Source organism: Clinocottus analis, unplaced genomic scaffold (genome assembly GCF_023055335.1).
Source record: "Clinocottus analis isolate CAN_PGR_092001 unplaced genomic scaffold, fCliAna1.0.p SCAF_17, whole genome shotgun sequence".
In the NCBI taxonomy this organism is placed as follows: domain Eukaryota; kingdom Metazoa; phylum Chordata; class Actinopteri; order Perciformes; family Cottidae; genus Clinocottus; species Clinocottus analis.
Genome location: NW_027175898.1, coordinates 15,515,479 through 15,531,515, shown reverse-complemented (window position 1 = coordinate 15,531,515; position 16,037 = coordinate 15,515,479). Strand labels below are relative to the sequence as shown.

Sequence of the window (16,037 nt, the reverse complement as noted above, 5' to 3'; positions counted from 1 at the left end):
AACCTGCATTGTTGTATGCGTCCTACATTGATTCATTGTTCCACACTGTTGCATGTGCACAACAGGAAATTAATTGATAGGACAATGCACAAATCAACAGAGCTTGATTTAACCTCATTACTGAGCAAAGACTGAGAGAAACTAAAACAAAAAGAGTAATCGTACTAATGTCATGTGAACATCCCGCATTAAACGGCTGGCAGCTTAAAAGCGAATGGGTCCACACATGTGACATACATGTTGTGCCAACTACAAACATGTAAACAAAAGTGCGCGCCCCAAACAATCAGGTCAGTCATTATGTGTAAAGTAATCTTTATCCATATAGTTATTGTTGCAGAGGCCGGTGGTCATAAACCTGTGAGTTTAGTGACCCCCTTCTTGCATTAATTAAATGAAACTAAGCCCATTCCTCCTAACCCGATGGGGCCTCTTCCCCCTGCTGGCTCCTGGACCACTGGACTCCACAAGGGTTTTGGGATCACAGCATTTGGTTTATAAGCATGGGGCAGGGAGGTTTAGTTTATACACACACACTCACACACTTTATAGGTAAATATTTTAACTTGTTCATATCTACCAACTCTGGGGCGTGTTTTCTTTCATCAGCACACTCTTCGGTGTACCACAGGAGCTTCCCCTTCATGCGTTGCAACATGTGACACATGTTTGCTGCAGTTTTTAAACCAGTTGCACTGTGTTACTGTGGTGGAGGGGGAATAAACCATATTGTGCTCCGACATTCGTCATCTACACGAGCAGCGTACTAATTAACTACGCAGGTGACGTTGACTAAGTAACTAGCGTTAAGTGAATTGGAAGAGCCGTTAAGTCCGTGACGTCACGCGTGGGACTACAAACAAGGCCCGCGGCGGTTTGCGAGGCTTCGTGTTGAACATGGACGTCTCACGGTCGGCCAAAGTAAACTATTGATACAAATAGTATGTGTGTGTTCACACTACTTTCACCCACCTCTTAAATGCTGGCGCCTAACTTCGGGTTTTAAAAAAAATAGTGTACTGTCTCTTTAAGGTCCCTCGGCTCGTCTGTTTCGTATTGATCAATCCACCATTTTCCAACACACAGCGGCGGCAGCGCTAACACAGCTCTCCGGCAGCGCGAGAGAAGAGAGAGCCACCCCTCTACCTGGAGAGGAAGCCAGGGACCGGGGGCAGTCATGGCAGCCAACATGTACCGGGTTGGAGGTAAGGTGGAGGAGGAGGTGGTGGTGGCGGTTGAGAGAGAGAGAGAGAGAAAGAGAGAGAGGGGTGCGCGACATTTTAGAAACCTTCCCGTGATGTTTTTATGTCGGATTCGCCACGATCCGCCGCGGGTCTTTGGGTATTTTGCGGAGCGTGGGTCCGTCTTTCCTTCCCCTTCATTTTTATTTCCCTTAAGCTAGAGAGCCTTGTGCTTCACTGATGATGATGATGATGACGGTGGTGATGGTGGTGGTGAAGAAGAGGAGGATGGCGATGAAGAGTAGTGGTTCGCTTACTGCTTGGATTCCCCTCGTTTCTTTTGTGTTTTTTTTTTTGGTTGTAACTTGCGTTGCTACCAAACAACTACTTCCATATACCGATGCATCTGAAGTAGTCCGTTGTGTTTTTATATATTTAAGGTGGCGTGGTGATCGTATTGTAAAAGTTTTTTTTTTTTTTGCGTGCCATTCAACTATTGCCCTGGCTGCTCTCATAATACCAGCATTACTAGTGAAGCACTAGCCTGCAGAAACCCAGTGGGGTTAGCAGGGAAGCTGCTTTTATAGAGAAAGCAACTAGGTTTAAAAAATATAAAAAGTTTAACATGTAAAGAAGTATCTTAGTGCATTTTAAAGGAACATTTCTTTCTTTTTTTGCATATGCATCACCAGTTGATGTCTTATTAGGATTCCCTATTTTCCCTTCCCACGCATGTTTTCTGCTTATGTTGCTCTGATTCACATCCTGAAGGTAATGTGTGAAAATAGGCACATGAAAGTTACCGCAGCCATGCCATAGTTATTTCTTTTTTTGGGTGGGAGAAGAAAAGCACAAAAGAAATGATGAGACTATAATAAGATGCTTTACACACAAACACATAAGTGTTGCAGAAATTTGAACTTAATGTGACATTTTATTAGACTACTCGCTTCAGAATTCACTGTAAAAAAAAGTGTCACAACAATCGCATTAAAAGTGTGCCATGACGGGCGTACACTGTAACAGGGATCTGGTCAATCTGTACTTCCATCAGGCGTTTCTTTTCATTCATGTTTGTTTTTTAAAGGCAGTTCGATGTTCTCTTTTGTTGTAGTTGAGTAGCCAAATTGTTTACTTTTTAACTGGATGGAAACATGTGCATGTCAAAGAGAGATACGACAGTGACTGATTAAATTCCGGATATATATATATATATATATATATATATATATATATATATATATATATATATATATATATATATATATATATTACATGCGATCACTGACAATTATCTAGTGAAACAGGAATGCTCTGACTTTCCTTGGCATGGTACCCACATCTGAAATAGCTCGTAGTGAACGTCATAGCCCTCGTATTTAGTCAAATTAAACAAGGCCTACCTGAATGAGAACGGGATTATCTCCAGAGCGAGGCAGACATTTAACACTTTGTCAGCCAAATGTTGCTGAATTTAGTACATCTCATCACTGGCTGTGTATCATAAACAGTACATATTTGTGACTCATACAATTCCCCTGCCTGGCTGGCTACTTTGTAGCTTCGTGGTGATGTATTGTGTCCTCGTACTCTTGCAGTTCAAAGTGAAATGAAGTAATTATTTACATTAATACTGTGACAAACTATTCGTACAACTTTGTGGCCTCCTTGAGGCAGCAGTCAGAGATTTTTTTTAGATCTGGCCAAAGCAAAATAACTCCTGCAACTGTTGCTGTGGATGACGTTGTTAACTCGCCTCATACAAAGCTACACTGTGCTGCAATCTCTGTGGATCTGTCCAAGGCTTTTTACAGCGTTAATCACAGGTTCAAACAGTTGTTGATAGTTTCAAATCAAGTCCCGGAGAGGTTGACGAGGGTATCCCTCAAGGATGGATGGTAGGCCCACTGCTATTTACGCTGACGACGCATAATAATCGTTTTCTAACTCGGGCGTTGTCATGCTCATTTTTTGCTGGAATGAGCTGCAACACAGATTGAAGTTAGAGACACTCCTTCCTCTGAGATACAGATTATATTAACATACCAGTTATTGTTCGTTCTTTGTAGCCAAATCCAAACACATATGCCTAATTGCGTTATAACCTAAACTAATCTAAAACCACAGAGCATTAAAATCTCATTACTGAATAAATATACCATCAAGTTGTTTTTTCTACACTCACGATAATAATGGAGATTACAAAAAACAAGCGAAATTTAGGCCAAAAATATGTCTAATAATTGATTAAAAGATTTTCCAGAGGCGACTTCAACACCACATCAGAACAAAGCAGAACCCTTGGAAAGATGGCCGCCACTTTGTAAGACAATGCAGGATCATCTTGGAAAAGCAATGACTTCCCTTGTGTTTGAACCGGGAACAAAAGCCGGCTCCGTAAGGCCCCGATGTCTTTGTTTTCATCCTGCGGGCCGCACGCCACTCTTCCTGCGCCTGCAGCGCTCGTGCACTGAACAGGAAAGTGTTGGCGACTAAGTATAGGCTACGTTATGAATCCTTATCATCTAAATAGTGCAACGGGAAGAGAGACTCGAACAAAGATAATGTGTTCGCGAGACCGCAGGAGTTTTTTTTAAAAGTCTCCAAACAAGAGTCGCAAAGACTGGCCCGAAAACTTGTTCACACAAAAATGACACTCTCGTGGGACAATGAGACACGTTTTTTTCTTTTTCCAGTCTGTGCGCCCGTATGAACATTAGGACATTTTGCTGGCTGTAATCCGCCCTCCTGTTCATACTGGCCATTAAAAGATCCTTTTAATGTACTTCCAATGTAAAGTGTCCTCATTCTGTGCAAAAATATTTTAATTTTATCTGAAGTATCGGGGCTTAGTCGTGACGATCATGAGGCAAAAGGGTGGATATGTTTGATTAGCCTTGCTGGATGACGGGGCGTTGTGACAAAGGTTGAGGCGGGTTTAACGTATTTGCCTGACTGCCATGTGTTTTTGTTTTTTGCTTTCGCTCTGTACGTTGCCAACTCGTTGCTCCTATACAAACGTCTGAGGTCTGAGGTGGAGGGGGGGGGGCGTTTCACATCGAGCTTATGTCTTTCTCACTGCACCCTTAGTCAGTGTGGAAGATGCCCACTTGAGTCCTCTCAGGGACTCACCTCGGTGTTTCCTCAAACAGTGTTCGCTTCAGAAGAGGGATGATAACACAAAAAAGAGGGGATTTTGCACAAAAAAAAGACTGAACTTTAAAAGATGCACACTTGATTTGCACACTGGGATCACTAAAGCCTGATCTTAGCTTCGAATAAACGTCTCGTGTATTTTTCTGCACAGGACAAAGACTGCAGATTAAGGGTGAATCTTGATGGCCGGTATAAACATAAAGGATGGTCACGGCATGCAAAAGCATCTTTTAATCTTCACATGAACACCTGATTTGTTGTTTTATGTTGATTTGTGAAGCTACCCTTTTTGAATAAATACTTTTAACTGCAGCTGTTGGAGTGCGACAGCTCTTGCACAGACTGTGTTTACTAACTTTTTCTTTTGGCTGTTGGCTCCTGAGGACTTTCTACGCGCTGCCAGTTATGATTCAGACCCCGCTTAAAGGTGTCGTAATGTTTACTAATATCCAAACTGACTAACTTACAAACTTTTGACAGTGCCCACACTCTGTTTGGCTCGTGGTTGGTGTTAATGTCCCACGCTCGCTGTCGCCTCTCTCTCGCGCTCGTTCTGTCTCAGGTCTGGTGGGTGTACTTGCTGCCAAATGGAGTTTTTGAGACTTGCCATCCTGTCAAATTCGGGACAATCAGTCAGCCAGATGCATGACAAGCGTCCCCTGATCGTCACGTTTCTCTGGAGGCCGGACTGCACGTCCGTCCATCATGATTAACAGTTTGCCGCAGGGCGGTCTGGCCTCGCGGCCTCAAATATGTGGTCTCTTCTGACCTAAAATAGTAGTTTTTTTTTTAGGGAGAAGTTTTGTGTACAACCTGCACACATTCGCTGGAACAGTCTTTTGAATTGGAACGAGCTGCACTGGCGGCACAAGTACGAGACAGATGCATGATGGGAGTGAAGCAGCAGTCGGTGTTTATGAAACGGCATAAAAATACAAATCCCCCTCTGCTTAAAACATCACAAAACAGATTAACTCTGACATTTATGATGCATGTTGTTGTTTTTTGTGCGTGAAACGGTGTTCAACGTGGATCACGTCCAGCGTTTGAGGGAAAGGCATTCATATTTTTGTCTAAAAGCAGACGTTCACCGCCAGGAATGAGTGGCGAAACTAGGTGAGACAAACGGGGTCGAACGAGGCCAGTTTAGAGTGACATCAAAAAAAAGAAACGAGGCACTACCTGCCATTACCAGACCCCTCCATCCATACCATGACAGCCTGAGCTGTAATCCCGTCCATGGCTGTTGCTCACCACGACAGACGAACCTCTCAGTGTGTGTGTGTGTGTGTGTGTGTGTGTGTGTGTGTGTGTGTGTGTGTGTGTGTGTGTGTGTGTGTGTGTGTGTGTGTGTGTGTGTGTGTGTGTGTGTGTGTGTGTGAGAAAGCTCTGGGTGGGGGGGGAGGTATGTTGCGCATGGCCAAGCGTGGGCGGACGTTCACATTCTCCGCTTCCTGCTTCTCCATCTTCCCTTTACTCGCTCTAGCCATCTTTCACTGCCGTCACTGTACTGTACGTACACAACGGACACCTCTGCTGTATTTTCTCTGGAGGTTCAATACTTTTGAAAGCCTAATGATAAAGTCTGCAATCGAGTATCGGAAACTATCGCGCACACTAAAATAAGGCATCCCAAAAAGATGTTTGGATTGGTTAAATTAGACCATGCCGCACCTTTTCTAGTACTTTGTGAGTTTTTAGTACTTTGTGAGTCTCTCGCACTTTGTGAGTTGCCAGCGACGCCTGCAATTTGTGTCCTGCCTGAACCGGTGACGCTGTCCGGTTCGGCTGTCTGCTTCCTGTATGTTGCGTCGCAGCAAAGGGGCGGGGAATACTGCTTCAACTGAGGCAGAAAAGGTTTTCTCGAAATCAGGTGATCCATCTGAAATATTGGGAGATGGTGTGGTTGATGACTGCCTCTTCTTTAATAAAGCACTAACTGGCACACAACCCTTTTGACCTTTTTCAATAACCAAGCACTACTCACAACCCCGTCGTCACCGGTTGCGTACGTCTACGGGTAAACTAAAGTCGTTCCCTTCTCAAATAGTTCAGATTTTAAAAAAATCCTGAGGGGATAAAATTTACATAATTTGTATGTCACTGAAATCTTTTGTTAATCCTCCCCGTTGCGAACCTCACGGGGTTCCTAAGCATTGTGCCGAGGTAGGAAAAAAAAAGAAATTTTAAATATGACAACCATGTTAACTCATAAAACAGCCGTCTTGGCAGTCTTTGTCAAGTTTAGCTTCATCTTCAAAGTGTCTGCAGAGACCAAACGGTATAAAATACTTCTTCCATTCAAGACACCGAACCATACAAAGTTGTTTTTTTTTATGGCCTTCGCTGTCTGTCTTGCACATGTGGCCCTTTTTTGTTTCCTCGAGTAGGTACAGGTGCCGTGCTCGTGTGGATGCTGGTCGGGTTTGAACGCACCCAGACGTCCCAAATGAACAATTAAGCCCGGTAACGTCGCGAGAAAGTGATCTTGAGTTTGGATGGTGATCCATAAGTGGGGTAGAAGTGTTTTTTTGTGCATGTTTGTCCTTCTAAATGTAAACAAACATACCTTTTTCTTTTATTCTCCGTCTATCGTCTCAGACGTTTGATCCTAATTTTAACTTTTTCGCTCCACATTTCTGCTCGTCTTTGTACTTCTTTCTGCCCATCAGTTATCTTGTGTTTTTTCCCTCTCATCACTGCGTCTGTCTGTCTGTCTCTCTCTCTCTGGCCTGCTTTGAGTCAACCCAGCAGACTCTCTCTCTCTCTCTTTCGGGGCTCAGTAACATGCCTCGATTGGCTCGCGCAAAATTCGACTGCACTGTGACATCACAGGCGCCGGAGCTCGCCGATTGGCTGTCGAAAACCGGGAGCGGGGGATGGAGAGTGGGTAGTGGGGTGGTTGTACGCGGATTGAGGCGGCAGGAGGGCTGATGGGAAAATGGAGAGACTGAGTGACGCTGCTCGGTGCCTACAGGCTCTCTCTCTCCCTCTCTCTCTCTCTCTCTCTTTCTCTCTCTCTCTGTTGCTCTCATTTTGAGTTCCTCTCCAGCTCGCTCTCCACCAGGCTCCAGCTTCTCACATGGTGGAAACTCCAACGCTCAAAACGCTCCACTGTTGACCGTCACTTAACCGTATTTTGTTTTTTCTTGCCTGAAAAGGCGGCGAGGACAAGGGACTCGGCTTGAACTTAAAAAAAAAAAGAAGTGATTCCATCGTTTTTCCCCGGTAACTTAAGTATGAGCCAGGGAAAAAGAAAGGAAGTCGGCGAGCTGCAAACCAACATCCCACAGTCACAGTGGCGCTAAATGCACAGTATGAAATGGTCACGATGCATTTCGGCTCGATTAATTGGTCCCACTGAGGCTGGCGAACGTTGAAGGCCGCGAAAAAGAAGTAAAAAAAAAAAGAAAAGTGAACCAACATTTTCTCTTTGCGGTTTTTCAAGAGACCCGTCGCTGGTTACTGAGCGTGAACATGAGTTTTTGATTCTTTTCAAACTTCTTATTTACCTTTTTCATGTGACCAGGATATGGTTTCTCTCTCTCAGCAGGCATACTGCCAATCATTAACAGCGTGTCCAGTTACAATACGTGTCACACACTCACATTAAAGCTGAAACCACGAGGAGATTAGTCAACTAGTTGACTTGCAAACATGCAAAAGTTGCTACCTAAAAATAAGATGATTTTCTCCTTTTTTTTCTTTAAGATTGTTCACATTGATCTCTGCAAACTTGTTGCAGCCATGAACGGTGACTAACATTTTCAGACATCTCGGCGAATAATCTCAAAATAATTGACGTGAGTTAATGGAAGCGATTGTTAGTTGGAGCCCTGTCATGCAAGCGTCCTGTTAACTGGCGGGAATTACTTTCAGGGCTTATCGACTTTACCTACCGGGGTCTTTATCTCGGTTATCCCCTTCATCCTGTGGGGAAAAAAGAAGACTATATCAATGTGACGTCTACAAATTGCAAATTTCTGTACCAACAGTCCTAAACCAAGAGATGCTTCGTCTCCTTTTTTGGATGAGAGACAAGAAAAAGCAGCCAAACTTCTTATTAAGGAAAAAAGAAGCGTCCTGTGCATTTTTCCTTTTTGAAAATATAAACTTTGTTTCCTGAGACTAATCAATGCATGAACTCCTTGTTTCAACTCTAACCCACCTGGTGTCCCTCAGGGCACCGTTGCTGTGGCTCCTCATTCTTTAGTTCCCAATGATCACAACCAGTCAGAAGCCAGTTTCCTCCGACCTCTGACCTCTGCGGGCCGGCTGCCCCCTCCCTCTGTTGTGTGTTTTTAGAAGTCAAGCGCAATATCTCGTCTTCATTTCTTGTCTCATCGCCGCTTAGTTTTCCAGTCGGCCCGTTTAGATATTCTCCGCAGGACGGAGATGTCGCAGTGACAGCGGAGTCTAGTAACAAGCTGTTTTGGGGCGGCGAAGGGTTAGACGAGCGCGATGCGACGAGCGCTCCTCGTCTCGTGGCGATGTCGAGGCGTCAGCGAGCGCGGCGTTGCCAGGAGAAGCTGTTATTGAAATTACACTCTACATGCTTTCTGACCTCCTGCTGCTTCCTTTTGAGTTAACCCCCGTGAGGAAGCGTTGCACTCATCTTTTTCTACAAATGATCATATTAGGAAGTATTTCATTGGATTTACTTTATCCTGTCCCCCCCTCGCCCCCACCACCTACCGTCTGCTTTCAGCTCTGTTTTAATTGGAGATAAATCACCTCGGCATTCGGTGTGAATCTGCAGAGTTCAGCTGTGTGAAATGTGGGTGGAGAGAGAGGAATGCCAATAGGGAGATTGAAGCGAAAAAAGGTTTTCCCAGTCAAAGGTGCGACCCTCGCGCCAAGTCAGTGGCTGCTTCAGCGCCGGAGTCGGGTTGGAGATGCGCGTGGGCGGAGAGATCGGCGTATCGGCCCTCTTCTCTCGCCGGGATACTTCATTTACATTTTTGTTTTTGCGGTTTTAACGTGGCTGCAAACATGTTGAAGTCATAGTTCAGATGTGTAAATAATTCTTCAGTCTTTAAATTGTCAGGACGTGACGCTCGTCACAGTTTCTCAGAGGACAAAACCTTCAATTTGCTCGTTTTGGCCGAGCTGGACGTAGTCGAGAAAAGTCTTTTAGGCGAGTTTAAGCAATATTGCAGAGTCAAGACCAAGTAGGGATTTGAAGGGAAGGATTTTCATGCAGGTAAAGTTGAAAGGTCACTGTTTTAATCCAATATTCCTGGAATTCTGCAACCTGATTGTGTTGATGATCATCTAAAATTGGGATTAAATCTTGCAAACTTTAAAGCCAAAACTATCTTTCTATGTTTACACTTTTGTAAAACAAAAAAATGTGCAACGCGAGGTGATGACTACAGCTGCAGCGAGTCTACTAGCAGAAAAATACCTATTAATAATGGATAAATGATCGGTTTTGCTGACTATTCTTTTGGTCCAACTTCTCCAATGTTTTTTTACATTTTTTTTAGGGGGGTTGGACCATTGTGTGGACAAAACTCCAGTTTGTTTCGAACAATATTAACTAGAAAATTAAGCACATTCTTGCATTTGAGTAGCTGGAAACAGAGAACCTGTAACATATGCATAACGTGGGTCCCTTCCCTGTAAGTCTATACTTACCCACAGTACGAGATGCATTACAGCAGGTGGACGTTACCTGCATGTGGATGCTCGATGCATCTGGACTACCAGCTAGTTTTATACACGGGAAATAATAGCAGAAGTCAGATCGCGGTTACGCTGGTGTAATTTCGGGCTGATTTCTGGTATAGTCGGTCAAGAAGACTGGTGGTGGGCCCCCGAGGAGGAGGTGGTGGGGGCGGGCGGGTGAGGTTCAGGGTGAAGGGAGGATAGCTCCAGCTCCAGGCAGCCAACCAAGTGTGGGGTATAATCTGACAGCACTCAGCCAAGACACATGCGGGGCTAAGACCAGGCACCCTACCAAGACCGGGGCCTGTGGGGACATCCTGGTGAGAGCTAAGCCTCCAACGGGCCTGGAGCGGCGCCAGGAGCGCCACACACACACACACACACACACACACACGAATGCATAGTCGAGTCACACATGCGTGGTAAAGCTTGTGCAGTCTCTCCCGCACCCAACGCAGACACACCGTGCATGCAAACGGCGGTAATAAGGCCAAAGAAAGCCAGGCGAGAGGAACCGCGAGGCCCCGCGCAGCCTGAATCTGAATGGAAAGCTTCGGAAAGAGAGAGAGAGAGAGAGAGAGGATTTATTGTGTGTCGGTTCGTCGACGTCTCATTCAGTCAGACCTCCCAACTGCAACCCGGGCTCTCCCGTGTATGAAATGAAGCTAATTGAGTGGAAGCAGCATTCGGAGGGGGGGGATGGGGGGGGACGTCTGTGTTGACTTATTAAGCTGTCACGGCGCCGTCCAACTGGACGTCACCCTGAGCGTTTGGATGACCTCGAAATGCTGACTGACGTTTCTCTTTGCTCTTTTTCTCTTCTCCCCACTCCCTCCTTCTCCCTCCTCCTCCTCCTTCCTCCTTCGTGCTCTTCCTCTGCAGATTATGTTTATTTTGAGAACTCGTCCAGTAACCCACTGCTGATCAGGAGGATAGAGGAGTTGAACAAGGTGAGTGTTACTCACCGTCTCCGTCTCCAGACCAAACGCACTCTTCCGACGGGTTTGTGGCGCCATCGCTTTCATTCGGGATTATATGTCTTCTCAAATCTCTTAACACGTTCTCGACTGCATCCTTAAAGCTTAACACAATTTACATTTGGCCTTTAGTGTCCAGGAAATCATTCATTTTGTGTAAAACGCCCCTTTTGAGTTCTCACAAATGTTGTCCTTTATGATAATTGGAGGCCTCTTTATAACGTACATCCCTCACTGGTTAATAAAAAAGTTGCTTTTTATCAGAGAAAATGTGAATGTGTCCAGTATAGACCTGCAATATTTGGCTATTTATTTATCTAATAAATAGATCCTTAAATTGATTTTTTTCCATCAAAAATCTCAAACAATCCTCCGTTTCGGCAAATGAAATGTGCGAATTTGCAGATTTTCTTTGTCGTTTATGACGGTAACAATTTTGAAGACATCATGTTGGTGTTTTTTTCCATTTAATTTAACTTTTTAAACACCAAACAGTGTATTAATTAATAAAGAAATTAATTGGCACATGAATAATGAATCACATGAATCGATAATGAAAGTAATCGTTGGCTGCAGCTTCACGGATTCTTAACTTCCAGTAAATGGTAAAAACTGGATGTACCACTTCCCTGAAGATATAGATCATAACACAACATGTTGTGAGCCGGTCCTCCTCTTTCATCCAGTTAACGCGCTAACAACATAATAGACGACAATAACGGCTATTACTGCGGACGGCGAGCGGTGCGATGTCCGTGTGCGAGACGGCGGTAACGGCCGTATTGATCTGTCATCACAACCCCGATGATGATGATGATGTTTGTCTGGTGAATCCCCGGCTCGCCGTCGAGTCAGAGGAGTGGAAAGAGAGGCTCGTCTCCGCGGACTCGTTTCCAGGTGCTCGCCGTCTGTCGCCCGTCTCTCCGCCCGGCGCCGGGCGACACGGAGGCCGTTTCATGTGATTGACGCGGCGCTCGGCGTGAGCCGCTTGTTCTGCCCGTCACTGTCAGGCTGCGGCGCTCCTCTGGGACGCGCCGGGTTTCTTCTTCCGCGAGGGTTGAGATGCACCTGTTTTTTTGGAAAGTCAGCCGCTCAAAAAACGACAGAAGAACGATGACAAATGGTCTTTTTTTTTTTTACCTTGCTGCTGTTTTTCTTTTTTTTTTTACAACACATGTAGTCGTTTTTTTATACATATAACTAAGCACACATTTTATATAAGAGCTAAAGAATCCAGATCTGCAACTAACTATTTAGACATTGATTATTAATTACGCTGATCAACATTTCTATATAGTGGAAGAAAAAAGTGAAATAATTATAATAATCTCTTTTTTAATTGACAAACCATTTGCCATTTTTCCCCTCCTAAAGGCCTTTACATCATTTTCTGTGTCATTAATTTTCCCGTAAATAAATACTTCAGAACGGTCGTTTTTGACATAAATACCTTCACACAGATTGTGAACATTACACCGCAAAAAATATATATTTTTTTCTTTTCTTTTTTTGAAAGGGATCGATTTTTCTGGATCCGTTTTATTTTGTCTTTCCTCCTGTCGCCGGCTTTGTGGTCGTCAAAGTCAACGATTACTGATTACTTATCTGGTGAAAGGCCCTTAAAGACATTGCATATCATATTCTCAGGTGAATATTTTTGCAGGTCCGTCAAACATCTTCGTTTAATTGTGCAGAAAAGTCAAAAAATTACTTAGTAGTGCTTTAAACTGATTTACATTTTTATCAAGTTTTGCATTTCGCTGCTTAACTGCCACACGATGCATTTTATGATGATGTATATATGCTTTTTTTTTTTATTACACCTTTTACTCGTGTCATGAATCTGTTCACCTTTTTATTCAGTTGTTTGTTTGTTTTTTACTTTAATGCACAAAAATAACATTACCTCATTTTAATTCAACAGATCATTTGGACTTTTGTAAAAAAAAAATTACAATCTCAACAAAACTGTATTTATGCATTTTATTTAAAACGTCCTTCATTTATATAGAAATTAGGTTTAGTGTCAAAAATAAATCAATCTGAAATGAGTAATTTTTTGCTCGCCTCTGCACCATTTATCAAATACAGATGAGGGGAAATTGGATTTTTTTTTAATTATTCGCTGATTGGAAAAGTAGAAATTCTGCAGAGCTACAGAAATATGACGTGTTGGCCGCGTTCGCTAACTCTTCATCTCTTCATCGTCTTCCTCTCGCGTCACGTTTCACTGGACCGGATTCACGAGCGAGCTCCTAATCCAATACGCTCGACCTTTAACGAGATCCAAATACACTTTAAAGAATCACGGGGCATCGATATTGCCTTTTCTGCTCTATTATTCAATTAATCTGTTATGCGTATGGAGTAAAAAAAGAAAAAGCTACAAATCATCTTCTTAATGAGCCTCATAGCTTTTATTATAATTTTCTTTGGAAAAAAAGCAATTATTTTTACCCCGTTTCTGTTCATGGGGCAGCTGCTAATTTAACAAACGTGTCATACCGACACATGAACGTTGCTTTAACGGGATTAAAAACGACTCTCGGCGCCGGTCAGACGACCTCGCGACGCGACGCACGGTTCTGATGACGCAACGCTCACGGCGGGATTATTTTTTTGGGGGAGAATTGCTTGTTGCCTCACGCAGTGTTTTCCAGCCATAGTTAAGAACTATCCTCATCTATGGGTTTTTTCATCTGCGTGTGTGCGTGTGTGTGTGTGTGTGTGTGTGTGTGGGTGCTCTGTGTGCGGCGCCACTTGTTGCCGTGGTAACGTCGATTTGTCTCTGGTTTGCAGACAGCCAATGGGAACGTGGAGGCCAAAGTGGTGTGTTTTTACCGGCGCAGGGACATCTCCGGCACACTCATCGCCCTGGCAGACAAACACGCAAGTGAGTGACCGACCGAAAACCACCAAAAAAAAACGGCAGGCGATCCCAAAAAGAATTTTAAAAAAACACGCAAAAACGGGATTTTCTTTATTTTTTTAAAACACTTGCCCCTTTTTTTCGGGGCAAGCCACCTCCCCTCCAGTTATTTTCCACTGCGAAGTTACGGAGCCTTTCAGTCCAATTGAATGAGATTAACCCGAACTGGAGAGAAAAAAATGCACCTTCGTTTGTGTTTTTCTGCTTTTATTTTGGGAGCGGGGGGGGTTGAGGACTGTACGGCCTGTTTGCACATGGGGGTGTGTGTGTGTGTGTGTGTGTGACACAACAGTGAATTGAGTTTTTGTGCTCTGTTACCGAGCTGAAAGAATCAGTCCAGACTGCAGCAGCCCCTCCTGCAGAGACGGCGTTCGATCTGTTGGGAGTATCAATATGACGACACCTGTGTGCGTGTGTGTGTGTGTGTCGATGCATATGTGCGCTTAAGCGTGGGTGTGTAGTGCTTGAATGTGGTGCTGTTCTCCAGAGCTTGGAGCAAACACTGCAGTATCTGGAGCAGCTGGCAGACTTGGACTGGACTCCTCAAGCAGCCCTCTTTTTCTTTTTTTTTTACCAGGATGTTTTTCAGGGCGAGACATGATTGATTTAAGAAAGAAATGATGACGTGAGGAAAAAGAAAGAGGGAGAGAGAGAAGGAGGTAATACAGAAGTCCAGCAGCAGGACGGAGATGCTGAGTTTCAGATGGTTGGGGGTAAAAGAGCGTGGGAGAAGTCACAGGTAGCAGAAGTGGATCTTTTAAAGGCCACAGACGGTCCTGAAGGTCCAGGTCGACCTCCCCAGTGGTCAATGATGCCTTCAAGGCACCGTGTGACTGTCTGAATTCAAAGAGTAAAGAACCTGAGAGGGATGCTGCACGATTTTTATATATATATGTATTTAAACATGAAATCATATCTATTTCCTCTGATCTAATCGTCTGTAGTGGTGTAATTGATCTGCGGTCTGTTCGGATCCTCCCTCACGGTTTGGCACCACGGATTAATTACACAACAATAATGATAATAACCATTTAGTGTGAAAAGTATTACCGGGCATCGGCGGCGGCGGTGGAAAATATGCGCTCGAGAGATCGGCATTGAATGCTTTCTCGACGGGGGTGCCCCATTTTTAATGCTCCACAGTGGACGACAAAGCTGTGGTGAAATGTTCAGGAAGAGAGACGGTAGCGTTAGCAGCTAACTGGTAACGCCGCCATTGTGGAGCCTCATGTGACTGCGGCCGCCATCTTGCTCTCTCCTCCTCATTCACACGTGCACACTCGCCCCTCGCTTCATGCTTGTTTGTTCCTTGTAGTTTTAGTATCGTTGTAGTTTTAAGGACAGTTTTTTTATGGTCTTTGCTCAAATTCAACGCTTCTCTGTTCACTCTATAAATGTTTCACAATACTTCAACATTGACAATTTGAGTCTCCATCATTTTAATAATACCAGTAATTACTTTCATGCTCCTGCCAGATCCTAACATTTAACATTTTTGATGGTTTTTACTGGCTTCAGTGCAGTTGAAATGATTTTTTTCTGGAGTCTGGAACAACAACAAAAACGATGTGTATCAGCCGATATGGCTCATCGAATTTGTATTTCTAAAAGTGCAATTCAAAGTGCTTTTACACCTGGTTGACGATACAAAAACAAGACGGAAATTAACATCAGGGCATCTTAAAAAAAGTTATATTTGCCAATTCTTCGTGTCTGCTGATCCGCAGCGTGACTCTAAACCGCGACGTAAACTCCCTTTTGGGGAAAAAAGACCTGACTGTGTGTAGCATCTGCCCCAGGTACCTGGTGATACGTCTTCAGTGTAATCTTGATGGGGAAAATACCACCACCGACCAGCGACCACCCACATCCTGGCAGATTTTAGACTGTATCTGCTAAGTTAGTCATCCTCTCGAAGCCACATTTAGCCCAAAAAAGTATATTGGATGATGTTGAAACGTTACTCAGCGCGTGATGCGGTCACACTTTTAAAGGCGTGGATGAAACGGAACAGTCTGCTCCCAAAAATTGTGTTTTTTTTCAGACTAGCCGACACCCAAATGATGCGTTTTAACGTGCGTAAAGGCCAGGTTGTACTTGACATTAAGCATTTCATATTGAGTG

At 44.0% G+C, this 16,037-nt stretch overlaps 1 protein-coding gene across 3 annotated transcripts in view; it reads left to right on the top strand.

Annotated features, from left to right (window-relative positions):
- Window positions 1-840: 840 nt before the first annotated feature.
- mta1 (metastasis associated 1) overlaps window positions 841-16,037 on the top strand; it is a 37,565-nt gene continuing 22,368 nt past the window's right edge. For 2 of the 3 annotated variants that reach the window (XM_068580151.1, XM_068580149.1), the window contains exons 1-4: window positions 841-941; window positions 1,087-1,205; window positions 10,890-10,957; window positions 13,784-13,877. In XM_068580151.1, coding sequence (XP_068436252.1) covers window positions 1,178-1,205; window positions 10,890-10,957; window positions 13,784-13,877 — 190 coding nt within the window. In that variant the 5' untranslated portion in view covers window positions 841-941; window positions 1,087-1,177. The remainder of the gene's footprint in view (window positions 942-1,086; window positions 1,206-10,889; window positions 10,958-13,783; window positions 13,878-16,037) is intronic. The other variant, XM_068580150.1, reaches the window with a different exon arrangement.